General features: G+C 28.5%; 1 protein-coding gene across 1 annotated transcript in view; it reads right to left on the bottom strand.

Annotated features, from left to right (window-relative positions):
- The window catches only part of LOC111642168 (eukaryotic translation initiation factor 5B-like), an 85,742-nt gene that overhangs the window by 6,247 nt on the left and 55,202 nt on the right, over positions 1-24,293 (bottom strand). Inside the window, exon 3 of the mRNA XM_023388457.1 lies at positions 567-728. Within this exon, the coding sequence (XP_023244225.1) occupies positions 567-728 (162 nt within the window). The remainder of the gene's footprint in view (positions 1-566; positions 729-24,293) is intronic.

Below are 24,293 nucleotides of genomic sequence, written 5' to 3'. Positions count from 1 at the left end.
ATTGAAACTTACCAAGCAAATCATTTAGTGTTTGCTTGGAAGGTTGCATCACAGATTCAAAAGTACTTTTATTTACAATGTTCACTACTTCTTTACATCAATAATACTAAATCATTACATTAGCTTTACCATAAATATTTCATTTGGTAATGAGTAGTCTTGGGAGAATATAGAAGCAATTAGTACAAAAAAACAAAAATGCTTATACTATTCCCAAACAACTATATACTATTACTACTATTACTAAAACAACTATTACTACTTCCCAACAATCTATATAATACATATCAGGCAAAATTACATGTTTGTACTAACTCTGTTATAATGCAGGAAAAATGTTATAATTAAAAAGAAAAAACTTTAACTGATAAAAAAAAAATTTGATCAAAACTTAAAAGTAAGAGTAATTGTTATATTTAGCTAACTTTTCATTGCAGTTTAAAAAATATAGTCTTCAAATAACTTTTATAAATCTAAGATAGCTAATTAAATGATGGCAAAATATCTATAAAATGATGGCAAAATATATATAGGAAAAAGACAAATATATAAGTCAATATATTTACCTTCACTCTTAACTCTTTCAAAGGTTCAGGCATAAGCAATGATCTGATTTGTGTCACAACTGGACCTTCTTGACCAGCAACAACAATAGTATCACCTTCTCTCAATCTTCCATTAACAAGAATAACATCAATTGTGGTACCTAAACCAGGGATTGCTTTCACCTGAAATTGTTGATATAAGAATATAATTTATTGAATTTATAAAACAGTAATCAAATATTTACAGAAAAAATATTAACTAAAATATGGATAAAGTAATAAATTGGAATAAATCTGCAAAACTGAATCAAATTATTCAAAATTCATAAGCAACTGCTAAGTATTTTGAATCTCAGCAAAAAAATATGAAATTTTTGAATAAAAATTTTTTGTATTGCTATTTTACAAAATTTTAAATATTTACTACAAAATATACATGTATCTTCAAATAGGTTTTTAACATTACCACAATTATCATTCTGAATTCCTTCAACATTGTCAAACTGACAAAAAAAAAAAAAAAAATAACAAATTTGTAAATATATACCATTTTGATGTTTACAAAATTCTGATGCTTTCAGAAAATTAGATTACAGAAGAAAAACAAACATATATTTCAGTTTCAAAATTTTTTCTTTTTAATAACAGAATGAAGTCAATAAACTAACCATTCTATCAATCATTCAGTGATGAAATAGAAATTAAAATAATACAGATGCAGAGGCATGCATATTTTTCTTTGAAATTGTAAACTAATAATAGAATAAATGCAGGAGTAAACCTTTAAACAAGAAGGTCATCCAAAAAGAATCTATTTTCTCCTTTTAATGGAAAACAAACAAAATGCAAAAGATAGAAACCAGATAGCATCATCCCTTAGGACAGTTTCTCAGTGTGAAAACAGGAAGCTTATTTATATCCACACTCTTTATAAATTATTTTTCAAACTCCTGGTGACCTTCTTAACAACTTTATGTAGTCATTTTAACGATAATACCTCATATCATTTTGGTCAATTAAGTTACAGATGTTTGCTTAGTTTACAGTCTTCCAACATAATTTCAAAGAAAGAAATCACACTTTAAATGTTATCACAGCAATTACTTAATAAATGTAAAATGAAATATGAAAATATGTCATTTTAAACGTTTTTTCTATGTTTTAAATCATTTATTACAATTAAAAATAAAAGTAATTTGATATAAATAATAATCCTCATTAAAAATTATTATTATTGGACTATTTTTATAGTTTGAATATAAACTCCAGATAACCCGGATAGTATTTGCTGATAATATCTTTCACAATAAACACGCATCATTTTTAATTCAGAAGTACACCTGATATTTTATGATAATTCAAGCTTGTTTTTCTTACTAATATTTATGTTAGAGATAAATGATAAATTCACAAAATGGCCTTGGTGTTTGTAGAAATTAATGCAGATTAATTTATCCAATAAAGTATACATGCTACATTTAAATTAGAATTTTTAAGAAAAATTATTCTAGGTTATTCATATGTTATCAATTGTCCTATCAGTTATTATACTTCTTATCATTTAAAAAATAAGAATGTCACAATTATTCATTTACACATTACGTAATTCATTTCATTATTAAGAAAAGTACTTTAAATATTTTTATATTAAAAATCACATGCAAAACAGATTATCATCATCAATAATTTTAAAACTTATAAATATGGTATATCATTAATTGTATTTTATTTAAGAAAAGGATAGGAAATATGAATCAGGCTCTTATAAAGGACGGGAGGAACCTATTCTTAATAAAATATTTATATATGCATTTTATTCTTTTTCCATTCAAAAATATGCCCTTGATGAATTATTAATTAAAATAAGTGCATGTGTATCACATTATCATCACTTGTACATTTTTCATTATTTTCTCAAAATAAATTAAATTAAATACATTTTTTAAAAACTATTAAAACTTTATTCTTATTTTTTCTATGTGGAGAATTTATCTTTTATTTCAGTTAACCTGAATATATAAAAATTATATTCAAATTTAAAAATATAAATTATGTAGAAACTTTATTTTATATTTCAAAGATCTTGTTTTTTTCTAAAAATTCTACATTTCATAATTAAATAATTCATCAAAGCTACAAAACAAATTTTTCTAATAAGTCCAATCAGAAAACTTATAAATTAAAAATAAAATCAAATAAAGACCTAAGCTGTTGCTGTAAATAGAATTTTCTATTTATAAAGGTTGTGGATTTAAGAAATACAATTTTATATATTTTTTAATTATATGTTTATTAAATTCTTATGTTTAATAATTTAATCATTGGAGTTTGAAGACCAATTCACAAAATTTTATTAGTATGAATAAGTATTTAATAAAAATTATTTTTGTCTTTAAGATAAAAAAAATACTTAAATTTAAATCTAAACTTCAATTTAATTTAAAATCAAGCCTAAATTAAAAAAAAATAAAATAAACACTAATTTTCTGAACAATTTAAAATTGAACTTAAAAACACTTTAAATATTTCAATCAAGTCAAATTATAAGTCACTTTGGATCAAGTCAAACTATAACTATAAATATTTAACCAACAAGTTTAATTCAGGAAAACAAATAAACAAAAATGTGTAAATATTTTTGATTGAATAGGTAAACTATTTCAGCTATAATATTTGAAAAAAAAAACAACAAATTTCAAGAGTGAAATTTAAATAAAACTCTACTATTCAAATTTTTAATATGGTATTAATGATGATTTATTTAATAAACTGTAAATGTTTCTTAGTTGTTTGTCATCTTATCAATAATTTCAAACAATTTTAAATTGATCTGAAGCTAAAATATAAATTATAAATTAAGTAAATAATATTAAATGCTTTAACCATTATAATCATATACAATAAAGCCCCCAATTATCCAAACCTTGATTAAATGAAGTTCCACATTATCTGAGACCAACCTATAAATGAATATATTATTTTTCTTATACTACAATTCATAAAAGAAAGTTTAAAACAATAACATGTATTAAAAAAGGATTTGATTCTGTTACCTCTTATCATTTAACTTCAATTTGAGACAAAACCATTTATATTAGAATGTAACTACAATAATAAACATTTAAAAAAAAATTATTGTTCTTATATATACTGTAATTAAATTCACTAAGGTATAAAAAGAAGCTTAAAAATGCTACTGTATAAATCTTTTACATTTGTAATTTATAATCCAAAATGGACACGGCTATCTGTTTTATCTAAAATTTTGGTTTTCTGAAATAGCATCAGTTCAATTACCTTGGATAGTCAGAATTCTACTGTATTAAAAATAAAAGTGTTTCTGAACACTACATTGTATAAATAAGCAAGCAACATTATAATCAGTCATTACATATATTTCTGTATGGAAATGAACTTTACAAAAGAGCAAAATTACTTTTTATTACATGATGGAATTTATTTCAAACTGTTACTGAATGTAATTTATGAAGTATTACCTAAATATAAGTTAACATACTACAGAAGCTACAAAATTAAACTTCTTTAGTCTTGCAACTTATACAATGATAATATGTACTTATCATCATTCTGGGATGTATTATAATTTACTATGGACATAACACTTGTAAAAAAAGGTTTCGTGGATTGTTATAATTGCAAAAAATATTAAGCAATATTTGGACATCAATGACTAATTGATTAGAACTGATATTTTATTATGTAAGTTTAACTTATGAAATCTTTGGATATGATATACATATCAAAAATATATTAAAATTTGAAACTGTTACTACAATATTTACTTAATTGCTTTACTCAATCTAAAAGTTGTTTCTCTGTAAGCAGCTTAAAACAGAAATTTACAATTATTTCAACAACTACATAATATGATTCTAAATTGAAAATCAAATGCACTATCTATTCCTGATATCCATGCACTTGATTATGATTTATTGATGAGCCTGTTTCATCTCTAAAATTGTGCTGCTGTCAATGACTGCACACCTTAGAGGTACGAAGGAGTAGCAATTTCAGGAGTTGTCAGCAATGTCAGGAGTTGCAATTTGGCACAGAGTATTTGGTGAACAAATCATGCACACACAAAATAAACCAGACTTGTAGGTAGTCAGGGGACTGAGAACCGGGTCAAAAGAAAATATGAAATGTTTCTACAAACAGGCACGAGTGAGAGGTTTGCACATGCGTTGTTTACGCTCTCCAAGACATAGTCTCACCCCCAAAATAGCTTTGCCATTTTACTTGTATTCAATTAATCCCAAGCAATCAAAAATTATAATTCATACATTTTTTTCAATGATTATGACAAAATTTTGATAATGTTAAGGAAGCAAACAGTGATTAATTTATTTATTGGCACTGAAAATAAATTTCTAAATAAGCATTCATCTATTTGTATATGATATGGCAGAGTAATGCATTGTATTTTTGAATTTTTATTAAGATATAATAATTAAAAAAAACTATTTTGATTTTTACTTTTAACATGACAAAAAAAATATTTTAAAGACAACAGCAAATAAGTATGTAATAAAAAAGAAAAAATTGATTAAGTGGATTTAAACATAAGTTATTGTATCATCATTTTCTAAATAGACAACTTTCTCAAACATTTAACATAATTAGAGTTTTGCTAATTTATTAAAGTTTAAATTTAGATTTAAATTTTAAAAATCTAATTTTGTTACTATATGACTCTTCATAATANTAGGAATGACGATAGGAAGATAAGTGAGCTTCCGGTATATATCTGTTCTGATTTCCCCTTCTTTGCAAGTTATAGATAAATCCAAAAAATTAACCTTGCTTCTACTTTCTTGCTCCAGCTCCAGAGTTAATCCATATGGACTGGCGTCGATCAGATCTATAAACTGGTTAACTCTGCGATTATCTTTCCACAAAATAAAGATATCATCCACATACCTTGTGTAAGACAATATGTCTTCCTGGAACAAGGGGAGTATATCTTTTTTGAGTTTACGTGACAGGACAGGATGTGACTCACTGTAAACTGGATATACTACAAATATGACACAGAAGATGTGATACATACAAAAGCTAAATATATTAACTTTAAATAATTCTAAAAATCAACAGGTCTCATTATATGAAAAGTTTTAATATCAAAATTGTATTCACTAAGTTTTTCTCCTGAGAGGTCAATACAGTACTAGCTACAACAGCTGATTAAAAAAATCATCAATAAAAGAAGTCAAAAATATGTAAATATGTATAATAGTGAAAGTCAAATCTTTCACACCACCCCTACCTTCACATTTGAATTTTGGTTAAATTGAAAAACAAATAATGTTTAAAAGTAACTAAAAATTCTTGATGTTAAAATAAACAGAAATATTGTTCAAATCTATTTGAACTTTTTATTTAAACGTATTTGTAGTTTATTCTTATTTTGTTTCAATGTAGAAAGAGATTGGCGAGTATAACTTATCCTTTGGGAATCGAAAGGCAAGTTTATTTTATTTTTTTCTTTAACATATTTAAAAATAATATAAAAAGATAATAATTGAATATACCTTTAAATATCTTGTTGAATAAACAGAAATATTGTTCATTTCTATTTGAACTTTTTATTTAAACGTATTTGTAGTTTATTCTTATTTTGTTTCAATGTAGAAAGAGATTGGCGAATTGAATCTAAGTTGAAAGTGGTTAACAAGCAAACCAGGTTAAAAATCCCTNTAAATTTTTAAAAATCTAATTTTGTTACTATATGACTCTTCATAATATCTATTATGATAAGAATAAATACCTAAAATAAAAAATAGTAAATACAAACAACACTCCAAAATAAGAATGAAATCTAAAATAATTTCAAATGTCAACAACATTTTTAAAAATCTGCAAAAAAAAAAAAAGAAAAAGTGTGACAGGACAGGATGTGACTCACTGTAAACTGGATATACTACAAATATGACACAGAAGATGTGATACATACAAAAGCTAAATATATTAACTTTAAATAATTCTAAAAATCAACAGGTCTCATTATATGAAAAGTTTTAATATCAAAATTGTATTCACTAAGTTTTTCTCCTGAGAGGTCAATACAGTACTAGCTACAACAGCTGATTAAAAAAATCATCAATAAAAGAAGTCAAAAATATGTAAATATGTATAATAGTGAAAGTCAAATCTTTCACACCACCCCTACCTTCACATTTGAATTTTGGTTAAATTGAAAAACAAATAATGTTTAAAAGTAACTAAAAATTCTTGATGTTAAAATAAACAGAAATATTGTTCAAATCAATTATATTATATATTTTATTTTAACATTATGAACTAATTAATTTTATAGATATATTTTTAGTTACTATAAACATTATTTGATTTTCTATATATAAAAATATAAATTCTGAAGTTACTAAAATTTTTACAAGAATCACCATTATTCTTATTATTTTTAATATATACTGTAGTTTAACTGACATTTAAATATTAAAAATTCATAAAATAGTTAGTATGTTGGTTTTGTGAATCTACAAAATATAGCTCATCTAAATATACAAAAAAATATTATTTCATGCATATCAAATGTACAATAGAATTCTCTTATTGTTACAATTGATAGAGAACAGACCCTAAACTGATTATTTTGTGATTCATCTCTCCTGATCAACCAATATCATTAAGCAGGATAAATAGACTAAAAATCCTTGTTACTAATACTTACAAAAAACTTTGGTTTTATTAACTCTTATATTAAAAGATATGTTAAATATATGTTAAAACAATTAATTGTATATTATGATAATTATAATCAAAACTTGATCACAATAAACAAATAAGTATATTTTAACTTACATGTTTTGAGATTTATGAATTGTGTTAACATTAAATGACTGATAATAATATCCATGATTATAGTAAGTGGATTTTACTGTAATTCATAAAAAGAAAAAAATTGCATCTTTTGAATTTATTTTAAGCTTTAGCTTACAATTACATTGACTATATTCTTTTACACACACACTGTAAAACTGATATCATATTAGGTTTCATTTTTCTGGAATATCAATTAAATTTTTTAATCAAATAAATTTAAATTAAATTATGGATAAATGTAACTAACAATTTTCTGATGAACAACAATTATGAAAGGTTGCGTTTTCTTTAGAAGAATTTTTTCAGCAATTTAACTATTCATTTCTAGAAAAAACTTTTATTGTTGTTTTCTTTCATGGATATCGCTAATCTAGTTTCATGAGTTATATTCAAATGACAATAGAGAGTAGTCATCATATCATTAAATTTAAAATTTAAAATTTTAACTGTAAAGATATTAATAAATCCCAATTTATAGTCCAACTAATATGTAGCTGTTGTAATTTACAAAAGAAAATAGTATTTTTCAATTTGTATATTGAATGCTATTATATGAGTATATATGGAGTCCATGTATACTCATGTAATAGCAAATATTTTATACAAATAACTGTGTTTTGCACAATTATTTATATTGGATTAACTACAGCAGTGTTTTTCAACCTTCTTGAATACGCAACCCCTTTACAAGTTAAAAAATTCTGGCGACCCCCAGGGCCATATTAAAACTATATCAGTGATTTTAAAAACTACGTATTTAATTTTCTTTCTGTTAAGCCCTAAATATGGATCGTGAAACCAATTGTACTGTAAAATAAACAGGCACAGCCTTCTCACTGAAATTGTAGTTTTTTTTCTTGTAGTGTAGGACCTACAAACACTTGTCTTTTTCTTTTACCCGCGACCCCCCGCGTAAGGCTTTGCGACCCCCCTGGGGGTTGCGACCCAAAGGTTGAAAAACACTGAACTACAGCATACTCTTGATTATCCATGCATGCTTATATCTTGATAAAAATTTACATCAGGAATACAAATATTAGCATTAAAATAAAAAAATCATCTGCATTATTATCTCTTGCTATTTAATTTAATATAAAATAAATTCATGGGCTAAAACATTGATATAACAAATAAAATAAAATACTTTCGTGCTGGAACTACACTATAAATAAAAATCAAAACCTTTAAACAATCCAGCAAATCGTTTTTTAATATCTTAAAAACGCTTTTGAACGTATTAAGCGATTATCCTCAGTTATCATTCTGAATCGAACGAAGAATTCAAAATTTTGTAAAACAAAAATTCAAAAAGTGGTTACATAAATATACGTTAATGTTTACCAAGCTTAAATAATTGCAAAAATTATACAAGATAATTAAAACAAAATAAAGAAATAAAATAAAATATATACATCCAGTAAAAAATTATTTTAATTAACCTTCCTGCTTACATAAACTACATCAACTCATCATAGAAGGATTTCCATGCCAATGACAATCCATCAGCATCCCTATGATTAATGCAGTTTGTGTGCAACTGCACCTTGTGAATTTCTACTTTTCCAGATGTTTCATGGCCTGCCTGGATCTTGTAGCCTTAATGATTGATGCCTGATCCCAAAAGACCTCGATATTCTGCTGCTTGGCAAAGGCAGCAAGTACTGTAGAGTCTATGTTTTTATTCACTGAGTGCTTATGTTCAACAATTCTTTTCTTTAAGTTTCTCATGGCTGCTCCTATGTATACCAGATTAGAGTTAAATCTACGGTCTTTTAACAGTATAGAGTATACTCCTGCCATCATGTTGCATTCGTAACTGCCTTTATTGTTCCTTAAGAGCTTGTATACGGTGGGATTACACTTGTAAACTATCTGTGTATTTTTATTTCTGGTAACTTTCTTAACCATTCCTTTGAGGAACGGTATGTAATTGAGCACGACTCTTTCTTTATGCTGATTCCCTCCCTGAGATGGGTGGCGCCTCCGACAATTTGCAATGAGAGCATCTATTCTTTCTCTATGGTACCCTTGCTGTATCGCTATGTTTTGGATATATTCCAATTCTTTGTAAGTGTCGCAGATGCTGGTGCAATGTGTGTGTGCCCTCCTTATCCATGAACAAAAAAACCGCCATTTTTATATGCTCAGGGTCTGCGGAGTTCCTAGGAATGACGATAGGAAGATAAGTGAGCTTCCGGTATATATCTGTTCTGATTTCCCCTTCTTTGCAAGTTATAGATAAATCCAAAAAATTAACCTTGCTTCTACTTTCTTGCTCCAGCTCCAGAGTTAATCCATATGGACTGGCGTCGATCAGATCTATAAACTGGTTAACTCTGCGATTATCTTTCCACAAAATAAAGATATCATCCACATACCTTGTGTAAGACAATATGTCTTCCTGGAACAAGGGGAGTATATCTTTTTTGAGTTTACGCAACACTAATTCGCAGAGTATAGCTGACATGGGGCTACCCATCAGTATGACCCATGCCTGTAAGTAAGTTTTATCTTCAAATTGAAAGAAAGATGTGTGGCAAACTAAATCTGCCAATTCCAAGATCTGCAAGATACCACATGCAGATCTTGGAATTGGCAGATTTAGTTTGCCACACATCTTTCTTTCAATCTGAAGATAAAACTTACTTACAGGCATGGGGCATACCAATGGGTAGCCCCATGTCAGCTATCATACAAAATCGTAGCCATGTATATGCCAAGGAAAAAAATAGGCATTTTCCTAAAATATGCTGTCCAGTTATCACTAAGGCTTGGATTTTTAAGACCTAAAAAAAATGGCAAAATAAACAAGTATTAAAGCCCTAAACACCTGAAAATACAACCTAAAAGTTTTGGAAGATAAACATTAACTGAGGTTTATTCAGATTTCCTTTAATCTCATATAGTGTTTTAATTAACATCTTTCATACATGACATTGTTAGACTTCACAATTTGCACTGTATTAAACAAATTCATGCCTAAATGCTAATTCCATCAGTAAACGAACAAATAAACTTTAATGTTCAAAATCCCTGACATCCCCCGCCTATTTGCTTTTGCCAAAACACATAAACCAGGGCAAAAATTAAGGCCAGTGATCGATAAAGCCAGATTTTCCACATTCTCGTTACAGAAACATCTCCATCACTTGTTACAACACCATCTTGATGCATACAGCTTTACTGTCTCTGATTCCAATGCACTACTCACCAAACTTCATAAGATATATTTAAATGAGAATGAATATCTTACTGTATTCGATTTTGTATCAATGTTCCCTTCCATTCAGTTGGAATCATGTTTCTGTGCGCTAAGAGATTTCTTTCTCAATACTACACCTGACATCCAGAGATTCCATTCCCAAATATTAGAACTGATGCATCTAACATGCTATTTGTCCTTTTTCTACTTTGATGGTCAAACTTACATCCATAAAAGGGGAGTACCAATGAATAGCCCTATCTCGGGGATCTGTGCGAACTTGTCTTACGAAAATTAGAAGAAAGAGTCTTAGTAAACTTACAATACATTATCCTTAGCTATACACAGTATGTAGATGACATTTTGATTATATGATATAGGGAAAGTGTTAAAAGTTTTTAACAACAACACCTACAGCCTAACACCAGAGTTAGATCAGGAAAGTCACACAAAGTTAATTATTTAGATGTCAAGATTTGTATGACAAATAAAAATATAACCACATCTATTTACTGCAAACCCATATACATTCCTCTTTCCATTCAGCAGACCCTTACCTATTTAAGGTAGCGGCATTCTGGGCCTAGTCTCAAGGGCTTAATCCCATTGCTCGGAAACTTCCGACATCTACAATGAACGATGCTATACACGTCAAGTGTATAGCATCTGCATACAGGTACCACCAGTCCTTAATAAACAAGCTATCTACCAACCAGCTATCTACGATAACCTACCACCAACACAAGGGTTAATGATGCAGAGTACAATCAGGTTGTTATATCTTACGAACTGTCCCTCCAACAAATTTATAATAGAATTGCTAAGGATTTAAACTTGTGCTTAACTTATAATAGAAAACAGAACATTTATTGGCTCTTATCTAATGCAAAAGACAAATCCGATGACAAAAAAAGCACCAGGAGTGTACCACATTCCATTGCAAGATGAACATTTCAATAGACGTATGACATACATCGGATCCATGTACAGATAACTAGAAGCTAGAATATGGGACCACAAGTATAATGTGCCCAAGGGAAACCAAACCCGGGGTTTCTCTATGTTGGGATGAAGCTACTCTTTTATACAGGGCTTTTGACCAACATGACTTAAGTTCATTGGAGACTCTTGAAATTTATATAGCAAGCATGAAGGGAGGTTAAATTAACTCCAACTATATTCCGGTTCCACAATCCGGAATATAGTTGGAAAGTGCAGTGGAAGTATTATTTACAATGCCACAAAACATAATGATAATTTTTGATGTGTAATTTTGCATTTAACTTTAAGCAATATAAAGGAAACAATTTTCCTTATCAAACATCATTTATATGCTAACACCAGGCTAACTTTTACAACACCATATATTATATTATTAATGAATTTTTTATAGCTTTAGTTAAGAATAATTTATTTATATGTTTTAATACATAATTATTTGTGTATTCTAAAGTGTTTAAATGTTTAAAAATTAGAACACAGCTATATTTGAAAGCTAAAACTTATCAAAAAGTAGAACTGTTTTCTCTGTTTTATGCATTTTTTCTGATGAGGGCCTCTGAAAGACGGCCAAAAACGTTTAAACATTTTTAAAGTTTATTTGTTCGTTTACTGCTGGAATTAGCATTTAGGTGTGAATTTGTTTGTTTACTATTTAGTTCCAGTTTGTGTGTGACAGTTTATTTTGTCTGATTCACTGTATTACCATGTGCTTATGTAAATTTTCAAACTTGATTGTTCACCAGTAAAACTTTGTATCTGCTAAACGATCTTTCCAAATCACATGTCCTCCTGAAGATCATACCCGAAGAGGGTGACATCACTATATGAGAGCTTGGGTGCATCCTCTTCAAATGTAGCTACTTCTCCATTAAAAATGGCCTCAATTTTCTTCATTGTTTTAAATCCCTTGTTCATTGAAAGAACTCCTTCAAGATTTATAGAAATAATCTGTACTACTGGACCATTGGTTTGACAGCTCTGTCTGGTATCAGCTACAATCACACAGTCGAATCCCTGCAGTTTCCAACTGCACAATTGCAGCCGGCAGTCTTCCAAACTGAGATTTAAGATTCACTTTTCTAAAACGTTGTATAATTATCATTCTCACATAGTTGGATTATCTATCTTAAAGCATACAATTGATTGGTTTGGTTTTATTTGATTATACTACAAGTGCTCAGCGGTTTTATCCACTCAGCTATCAGTGGGCATATACAATTGAAAGTACTGTACATGAAATTAAAAAAAAAAAAACTAGCATTTACTGAAAGTATAAGTGAAGATTTTGTCCTCATAGGTCTCCCTTTCAAAAACATGTGCCAAAACTTCTATTGTTTTGAGCTGACCCTAAGGGTCAAGCCAACTCCTAGTACAATGATGGACAAAATTAAAAAAAACTGATCATTTCAAAATATGGTGGAAAAGGCTATAAAATCCCCAAAAATTACAAAAAATGACATTATATCATATTTTGGTTTAAAAAAGACTTATCCTGAAATTCTGTCCAAAATATGACTTTATAAGACCTATAAAAGCTTTTAATTTACGCTCAACATGATTTGAAACATCTCTGTGAAATCAGAAGTTCAATCAGTCAAAGGCCTAGTTATTATGAATGGCTGCAATCATTCAGTTAGTATATTCTACTGTGGAACAAGCCGGGATATAACTGAGCTCCTCCTCCCTATCCCTTGTGGTCAAACAGTGCTGCTTGAATGTTTTTTAATTAATTAGGAACAGCAATTAACTATAAAGAAACAAACTCAATTTTGTTGGTGTGGAGAGTGTTATTCAAGCTAACCTAACTTGCTGTAGTGGTAATCCTTTAACAGACATGTGCAAACCTTCTTGCACTTAAATGTTAATTTAAAACTTTCTGTTCCAGTTTTCAATTTGCTGTTCTATTTTCTATTCTCTAAATCAAATCTGATAATGTCCATTCTATACAGAAAAAACATTTGTTTGAGTAAGTGATTTTTAGTTTTTGTTGATTTTTGATGTGCTTGATTTGCTTTACTCATAGTTTTAGCTAGTATCTCTACCACTGCCTATCTATATACAGTGGGTGATCAGTTAACGAACATAATCCATTCCAAGACTTAGTTTGTTATCCAAATTGTTCATTAACTGATTATATATATATATATATATAAATGGACGTGTTTGTGCCTATACATAACTCTGCAGCCAAAACTACACATCACACATGAATGGTGTTTGTGTGTGGTAGTAGCCCCAAGTCTCACATCGTGCACTATGGTGTTGCATCTCGATAGCTATAAGGGTGTGGGAGATATGGGGTTGAAAGTGGTTGACTTCAAAAATGTGTGACATTTCAATAAGAATGTTCCAGTTTTTTCTATAAAGTTCCAGAACCTGGAGGTGAAATTTGGTACACAGTTAGGGTATGTCGTGAAAACGCACACTAAGAAGAGATTTCCCCGTGGGGGAGAGGGAGAGCATTAAGGCTTAACCTGAAGAACGGCTTCTACTGTACTATTTTAGATGCAATTTTTTTGTTTTTAATTACATTTAGTCTTCTTTGAGTACTTAAGGGTATTAAATTGATAACATTTCAGACATAGTTATAAATTTTGATTTTTTAACCAATTGTTCAAACCGTTTTAAATTCAAATTTCTTTTTGCATATTGGTTCGATTATAGAATAATTATAGAATAAATGTTCCAGAAAATTTATCAAATTAAAACAGTTTGTTTGATTCTCAGCAATTCTCGTCATTCTTAGCAGTAGGTGTTAAATAACAATTACTATGGTTGTTGAAATATTGAATGTAAATAGGGTTTGCTTGCAAAATCTGCACGAGCGAAGCCGTGGGTAACAGCTAGTGTAATAATAAAAATACACGTATACACAATCTTGCATTTTTATTAGTCATGTTTTTTTCTGTTTGTAGGGGTTAAAGAATCTGTCCAATGTTGATTGCTTTTCTCTCTTCTTCAGGATTTTTCGGAAGTAATTAATAGCATTGTCATCAGAGAGATCCCCAAGCCTATTAACCTCAACTTTGTTTGGATGCCATTCTAAGACCGTTGTTCTGACATCCTCCCACTTATTCAAAAGATGTTTAATAGCAGATGTTGGCACTGATCCTTTTTCATCTTCCTCTTTTTCAGAAGAACACACATCTCGCCGAGTTTCTTGGTGTTCTTCATTTAAGCGTTTTTGCAGTTCTTCTGTCGTCAGATCAGTTTCAGATTCCATTATGAGTTCTTCAATGTCATCTTTATCCACTTCCAATTTCAGATCTTTAGCAGTTGTCACAATTTCATCCATAATTTCAGGGACATCATCTCTCTCTCCCTGAATGCAGGAAGGACACAACTTTTGCCAAGAAGAATTCAACTGTTGTTGAGTGACTTCTGACCATGCCTTTTGAATGAGCCGTATAGCTTCAAGAATATCAAATTTTTCTTTCCAAAATGTTTTTAATGTCATTGTTGAGGAGAACTGGCATGCTTCAAAACACCAACGAAACAGTGTTCAAATGTACAATTTCTTGAAACCTGCAGTAACATCTGGATCCATTGATTGAATCAACAAAGTGATATTCGGAGCCAAAAACTGAACTGTCAGCCAGGGAAAATCTTCCAGCAAATTATTTTCAAGGTCTTTTGGATGTCCTGGTGCAATGTCCAATAGCAACAGTGCTTTCAATGGCAATTCATTGGTCTGAAGGTAATCCTTGATGCTTGGAGCACAAACTTCAAACAGCCATTCTTTGAAAAGAGCCTGCATGATCCATGCCCTTTTATTTGATCTCCACATCACTGGCTGTTTTTCTTTAATTATGGAATTTTTTTTGAATGCTCTAGGGTTCTCAGAGTGATAGACAAGAAGTGGGATAAGCTTCATATCACCACTAGCATTAGCTTCCAAAAGTAATGCCAATTGGTCTTTCATGTGTTTATGCCCAGGAATATTTTTCTCTTCTTTCGTAATGTAGGTGTGGTTCGGCATGTGCTTCCAAAATAAACCAGTTTCATCATAATTGAAAATTTGTTTAGACAATATTCTTCTTTTTTTTAATGAATTCTTCAAATTGAGACTCACTAGCAGACTCACTATGAATTACCACATGTTTAATGCCAATTCTCCTTATAAACTTTGCAAACCATCCAGTGGTAGCCTTGAATCCTATCTCCTCATGTAGTTTGTTTCTTCAGTTCTTCAAAAATTTCTCTAGCTTTCTCTTGAATGATAGTCATACTAGTTACATCTTTTTTCATTTCCCTTTCTTTTATCCAAATTAAGAGCAATCTATCCATTTTTTCATGGATGGCACATCTTTGTTTCTCAGATGTGATTTTCGTTACTCCTTTAGCTTATTAAGTCTTCTTGATTATATCTTTCTTTGCTAAGATTGTGACTACTGTAGACCTGTTCAAGCCATACTGCTTAGCAACATCAGATATTTTCTGCCCACTCTCTACCTTGGCTATTGTGTCTTGCTTGGTTTCTATGGTGAGCACAGTTCTTGACACTCCATCTTTTTAGGCTCCATACTATTATCAGTTTCTTTTTGAAATAAAAAGTTCAGAAAAGCACTCACAAAAGTTCAGAGAACAGAAATCAACTAGTACATGAAAGAATTATGTAAATGTGAGGCCCAAATGTAATTTGATATAATTCGAAATTTTGGTGTTAAATGAATACCTGATAGGATAATTAAACTCTCACCTTTAGAAAATAAAAACCGATGCAAAACTTATGGAGTGCCCAACAGTCTCACAAGACTATAAAAAAATTATTTGTCAGAAAAGTAAACGAAAAGCTGGAATTATAATGGAGAGTTTCAAAGTCTGAAGAAACACTATCCAATTGGTATCAGGTTGACATCAATGTTGATGTCTCCCGCGCTCTGAAAGGTTTTGAATTGTTACCTAAAGACAAGGGAAAATCAATCAGTTATTTTCTGTTGCTTCTTTTTATGTTTGTTCAGTGAAGTTTTCATTATCCAATCATAAAAATCTTTCGCGAAAGTGTTTGTTATCGGATTTGTTCATTAACCGATCTGTTCGTTAATTGATAATCCACTGTATATGGGTTTTTTTTACTACAACTTAGTGCCTTTATAATTAGTTTGGCATACTGTAGTCCAATAAGAATCCAACTTTATTGTTTGATTATTAATTCTACCATTCTTAAAATGCTCTTTCAGTTCAAGTACTTCCCTTCTCATATGCAGAATTTGTGTGTCCTATTTTAGAAAGACTCATTTTAAAGTATAAGAAAAAATATATAATATACAAAATTTTTTTATTCATTTGACTTGTCACCCCAACATTAAATTTTTGATTAGGAATTAAATGAGAAATGACATTCAATGTACCACTGTCCCTCCCATGATCCAACTTAGCAATCCCCACCAATACAATGCTTGTCCATTCCCAGCATTGCTACCACATATAAAGTTTTTGCATCGTGTGTCTAGTTAAAGACCAACAATGTTTGGGTTTTAATAAAATTTGGCAGATTGTCAATAATTAATGACTTTTTTAATAATATAGATGATTTTATACAATATAAGAGTAACAGACAATTGTGGATGTTTATCTCAAAATTTGTAAAATATAATGTAGATGAAATTGAAACTTCTCATATGATAACTAATCAAGCTGTTCAAACTGGACAGGAGACTGAATTTAGAAATTAATGCAGCAGATATTGAACAGCTAATTGAAATCCATGAGGAAGAATTAGCAAATGCAATACTGGTGGATATACCACATGAAATTAATAATCTTAGGATGAGTGATGAAGACACAGACAATAATACAACACCCAATCAAACACCAGTCAAAACATTGGAAATTAAAGGGTTTGCATTAATTTTGAAAAATAAGAACCTTTTCAATTATTATTAGAGTGAGATCCTGACAAACAGGAGGGTCACAGTGAAAATAGGAATTAAATAAGAAATAACATGCAATAAAACACTAAGTGATGAAAAGAAGAAGGTGGCTGTCTAGTTAAAATTGGATTTTTCTTAGATTGCCATCAAAATAAAATATGTAACTGTGTTTTCTATAAATATATAAATTTATGTAAATCCATTATAAAATATATATGTGTAAGTTATATCCAAGCTTTTAGTTGTTTTTTTTTTTTTTTCGTTAGTTTATTGATGTGTATGCATTTATTTAAAATTCAATTCAAAACTTATATACAAATTAAAAAATAATGTATATGTTACTGTGAATGACCGAAATTAGAGAATGTCGATATTCTCCGGTGAATGTCGACTCATACAAAATACATCGGGGAAAGACCGAATATTTGGTTATATTATTACACATTGAAACACTCACTGGTGTATGTAAACAAGCACAGATAAGCTTTGGTGAAGGTTGAAACGACATTCGAGAAACCAATGTCAACAGAGTGGCCACAGTCTGACACCAAATCCTTTGTTGGGAGCCGGAGGTAGGACAAGATCGTACCTCTTTTCCCGGCAACGGTTGGTAGAAACTGCCCACTTTGTCACTGGATAGTGTTTTTGTTCTTTTGATCCCGTGAGATGGGGATCGGTTTGTCATGTCGAGTGGTAGAGGATGACAGGGGTCGTCGGTAAGACGTCGGCGATATCCGAATAAAAGACACCATTAACAGATCAATTCGTAATGACGTAATGACAATCAGTTCGTAATTTGTAAAGAAAAGTTACTTTCCATAGATGAGATTTCTTCTCAAGAAATATCACTGAGAAAAGCAGCTGCAGCTAATTTGAAAAATGGAGGGCAAGGCTATACACTCTGTCATTGCAAAAAGAAGTGTACCAAGAATAAATGCAGTTGTAAAAGCAAGGGACACTTGTGCAATTCAAAGTGCCATAACAATTTAAGTTGTTGTTAATCACATAATTTATGTGTAAGTTTATTATTGAATTAATTTCTTTTCTGATTAAGAATGTACTGTTTGTTTTAGGTTCAACAGTTTATTTACATGTGCTATTACTTAAGCTTTCTCCTATTTTGACATATCAAAAAGTTGCATTTTTGACTTAACATAATAAAAATATTTTTATTCAACATTCACCATCAGTGCATGCTGAATGTCGACATTTGCTGGTGTAAGTGAGAAATAACGATATTTAGCAAATATTTCATACATACATGAAACGACTGTGTGAATGCTGACATTCACCGGAGAATGTTGACATTCGCCAGATATCGGTCATTCACAGTAAGATACAACCATTATTTGATGAAATGCATTATGTATGTAATCTGGGGTAAGCCTCCACATTGAAACCTAAATTTAACAAACTAATTTGGACAAGGAGATGGTGTCCATTAGAGCTGAATGTCAAAATAACTGACTTTCAGCTCTAATGGACACCATCTAAAGTAGGTTTTCAAATGTGTATGTTAAAAAATTGACAAATTAGTTCATTTATCTGTTTTTACTTACATAGATATAGTACATTTGTGTAATTAAAACTATGTATATATAAGAAGTTTAATTTTACAGAAAAGTTTTCTATATGTATTATTGCTTATGTACCATACTTAACCGTAGTTCTAAGACTGTAATAAAAAAGTACACAATCTAAATCAAAATAAATAATCAAAAATTTTTAAAAAATATACTTTAATTTTATTTAACTAAACAAATAAATAATGTTGTTAAAAAGAAAACAAAAGTACAAATAAATTTTCTATTTATTTGTCTTTGGATGATGATGTATCAAGACACTTCCATTGTAATGTGAAGTTAAGAGCAGTGATTCTTGAATTTGAAATAACCTATTAATTTAATTATATATAGAAAGCATTTAAAAATTTTCATATATGACATACAGATCAGAAAATTTGTCTATTAAATCCAGGTTTTACTGTATTGTTAGTGTGTTCATATTTCATAGATACTTAAGAGTATAAAGAATATTTTAATAAATATTTTTCTTATTTATTTTATAGTTATAGATTTTGTAATTTATAATACGACACAATAGAAATTGTTGAATATTGACCTATTATTTTCTATATTAATATTGATATACAATTAAAACACAGAATCAATAATTGTTATCAGAGATTTTATATTAATCTACAAAATAAAAAAACAATTTTAGATACTGTATTTGTTTTTATTCTATTGCTTTTTATTTTTTTTACATTAAATGATTTTAATTTTTACATACATTTTACTTAGTTTTTTAAAATATTTAAATAAATCTGTTGACAAAAAAAATATATTATAGTTATATTTATTAAGTATTTTTTTTAGTTAGAATAAATTTGAGAGTAATCATAAAATCTTTTAAAAATATGATGCAAGATCTGACAAAAGGTGCATCTTATAAGTGTTTATATCTGCAAAAGGACAAAAGATGTTTTTAATATCAAGGTTATCAAATAATTTTACACTTATAAAATATCTGATAAAAGAAGATATTCTAATGTTGTTTATTTCCAAGATGTAATTTTAAAAATTTAATACTATCAATCATTAAAAAAAAAGGTAAGAAATAAATATTTTTTCAGGCATTTAAGTTGTATAAATGCTTTAATCTATACTAATATTATAAAGAGGTAAAGTTTGTAAGTTTGGATGTAGGAGGTAATCTCTGAAACTACTCATCCGATTTAAAAAATTCTTTAACCAATATTTAGAATGGATCTTTGGGGTGGACATAGGCTGTATATTATTACGTTAAACATTCATATAAATTAAAAGAAATCATCTAAGTAAGCATTATATTTTTGGTGTCAGCGGGTGGTGAGGGGCAAGACGCATACGTATACGAGATAGGTAACCGCACAGTGCAGTCATGTGGTTGGTGAGATATGCAGTGCACGTGTCCAAACTTGTAATATAATATAGTAGAAGGGTTAGAAGTATGAAATAATCTAATAATCTTAATCTTTGTTGTTGTTATTTTTTGCCCGAGCAATGTCGGGCTCGCTCGTCTGCTAGTAATCAATAAATTTAAAGTACAGTGGAACCTTGCTTAATGAGCACCTCATATAACAAGTGTTTCAGATAATGAGCAAAACAAATTGTAAAAAATTGCCTTGCTGAACGTGATGAGGAGAGGAAAAGTCCCGAATTGTGTGCATGTTCCATCAGTCTGTGTTTAACACTCATTCTGCTAGCATCTTAGTGTCGCTTGTGATCACATATTTTTCCAAACTTGTCTTCACATATATTACTTTTAAACATCAACAACCATAGCCTGTTATATAGTAAACATGCCAAACGATATAGCCTTTACATAGCCCAAGAATTTGGCATAATTAAATATTGGAAATTAATTAATTTGACTAGCAGTAGATAGTTATGCTGCCATCTTGTATTAAATATAATGACCAATTCCAAATTAAATTTTAGAAATGTCTGAATTAAAAATTAATTAATTATTATTAAATTTAATACGAGATGGAAGCATAACTGTCTACCTCTAGTCAAATTAATTAATTTCTATTGTTTAATTATAGCCTTTACATAATCCAAGAACTTGGCATATCGTTTGGACTGTTTATCAAGCATATTATCTGTGATGTGTTTTGTTTTCTGCAAATCAAATTCTCATTCCAGGTTGGTTCATTCTGTGCTAAAAGAAAAGATGATGATGATTTGCACTCCTTAACAATGCACATTGTACAATTTTTTTTGAATAAACGTTATACATAAAATATTTGAGTATTTTTTTCAGTATGGAATGCATTATCATATTTTACATTAATTTCTGTGGGAAAAATTGTTTTGCTTAATGAGTATGATTCTGGAATGAATTATGCTCGTTAAGCGAGGTTCCACTGTACTTTCCAATTTATTTGGGACATCATGTAAATTAATATCATTTAATTAAGTATAAATTATATTGAGTAATTAAGAATTATTTTTATAAAGATATGAAGCAAAATTTCAAAAACAATATAATGTAACAAGCAATTATTTATTGTGACACGTCAAAATGCCTAGTTGCAATTTTTAATCACATTTTCAATTTATTTCATTTAAAATATATGCTCTTTACCTCAAATTAGTATTGTAGTGTCTTCATGTACATCATATTTTTCTGGTAGCAATTGAATCAAGCTGGTCATTTAACTAACTCCTTTCAGAAAAAAAATTTTTGAATTGAAAAAACGTGACTTCTGATTTGCATCAAAAGTTTGTAAATAGTAAATTGGGGCCTCCTGCCCCTAAGCTTTCCATATCTGGTCTTGAATTTCATTTATCTAACACTGTTCTCGAGATTAAGGAGAGACAGACAGACAACAGTGGGAATTTATAGGTCTACAATTTTTTAAAATTGCAGCCCATATATTAAATAACTAGTTCTGTTTTCTTATTTGATTTCAAATCATGCATGTTTTAAAATATTTACATATAAAATTTTTATTAATTTTTGTAATAAAAAATATATATGCTATTAATATTAATAAGAGATTATATTAATTGCAAATTATGCAGTTACCAGATTGTACAACACTAGCTATATTAAAATAAAACTAAGTTATTATTTAAAAACTCTAAATTTTACTTTACCATATTAAACTAATTTAAGGTTAACATGAAAAAAAAAATTCAAAAAAATTAAATATAACCAATTATCATAGAAACAAATAATTTAATGTTCATATATATTATAAACATTTAAAAAAATTAACTAATTAAATATTGCATAAAACTATAATATATTGTTTTTTATTGAACAATTAATTAGCAAACTGATGACTGATTGACTAAATAATATTTTAATGATTTTATATATTCTTTTCAGATCATTTGAAAATCTCTAATTTATTTATATTAGATTAATTATATTTATGCTCTATTTTAATTTTAAATTTGAAATTTTCAAATTTTTGAGATCGTGACCAAGTCAATTTTGATTATATCAAATTCAGTAATCCTTTTTTAATAAATTTAAGTTGAAAAAAATTGATAAAGTAATTAATTAAGCTTACATTGAATTAATTTAATGATAAAAAAATTAAATTTTAGCAAAAAACTAAAACTGTTTCTGCACTTAAGATTAATAAAAAAAATTAGACTTAATTAGACTAATAAGAATAATTAAAATTAAAATTAAAAATTAATTTGACTAACATGAGATATTAATAAGCATATGAAACAGATATCCAATTAACTAAACATTACAAGAAGGCCAATATGGTTCATTGAAATTTTAAGTTCTTGATAGCAACATGATATAAATGTAATTTGTCATACTTTTATTAAAAAAAATCAAAATCAAAAATAATGTTTTTACATTGGGTTTTCAAAAATAATTTATCAACTAAATTTTGACAAACATACAATAATTTCTTTAATGGTGAATATAAATATTAAGTAGAACTTTATTTTGAAAACTTTTTTATGACCAAGAGAAAATTTCAGAGAAAATTCTTCAATGCAATATTGTGATTAATTTTTAAAAAAATTATTTCTTCAAGTCAGTGTAAAAGCATTTAAGACAATAATATGTATCAATTGTTTTTTCATATGCTTATTTTATCTTTAACATATACAACAAAATATAGAATCAATACTCATTTAATTTTAGAATAAAATTAAAAATAATAGTGAGGTTGAGGCCGAAGTTTTAAACGTGAAAACGTGTACGTCGGACGTTCAGCGCCGCCTTCCTGTAAGCCTAGAAGTTTGACAATGGTGTTTGGAATACCGAGCATGATTCCACTGACTATCCAAACACCATTGTCAAACTTCTAGGCTTACAGGAAGGCGGCGCTGAACATCCAACGTACACATTTTCACGTTTAAAACTTCGGCCTCAATCTGGCTAATAAATTTATTAGCTTAATTTAAAAAATATATAATTTAATACTTTTAGCATTATCCATTACATTTGATTTGGTGAAACAAAAATTTAATATACTTAATAAATTTAATATTAATTAATTGTTTATTGTATTAAGAAAAAATCTTGTTACAGGGGGTTTACAATATATATTATAAACATACAGAAAGGTTAATACATATTCGTATATTATTAAATATTTGTTAATACAACAATAAACTAATTGTATATTACATATAATTTGTTCACTTCACAGCATCTTGTTTTAACATTTTTATAATATATACAAAAAAATTATGAATATTATACATTTGACTTAAAGAAATACTATTTAAGCTAGATCTAAAATTTTCTTCATGTTTTGAATTAAAAATCTCTTTTATTCTATATTTATATTGCGCTTCTAGGATCTTTGGACATTCAGTAAAAATATGGTAAATATTAAAGATTTCGGATTTACACCAATAACATTTTTTGGAAAAATCAATATAATAATTATCTATCAATAAAGATTTATAATTAAGTCGAATTTGGATCATCGTTCTTTTAATATTTAAATTTATATTTATCATAATAATATTCATTTTTGATGGAAAAATTAATATATTCTTATACCAATAGTGATATGTTGAGTTTAAAATAGCATCTTGGTCCTTGACAATAGATTGAGATAAGGCCGATTCCATCATTAAAGTATAAGCATATTTGCAATTATCTTCTGATGAGTTAAGCAACATTACTGATATTCCATAAGCTTGTATTATTTTAATAAATTTCTGATACCATGAGACATTATCAATTGATTTAACTTCATTTTGATTGGTTGTTAATTGAAATAGAAATTTTATGTTGTCGTCTTCAGTATTTAGTATTCGGAGATAAAAT

Source organism: Centruroides sculpturatus, unplaced genomic scaffold (assembly GCF_000671375.1).
Source record: "Centruroides sculpturatus isolate CEXI.00-Female unplaced genomic scaffold, Cexi_2.0 scaffold1667, whole genome shotgun sequence".
In the NCBI taxonomy this organism is placed as follows: Eukaryota; Metazoa; Arthropoda; class Arachnida; order Scorpiones; family Buthidae; genus Centruroides; species Centruroides sculpturatus.
Note: the sequence above shows the minus strand (reverse complement) of the source record. Positions and strands in the feature narration are given on the sequence as shown.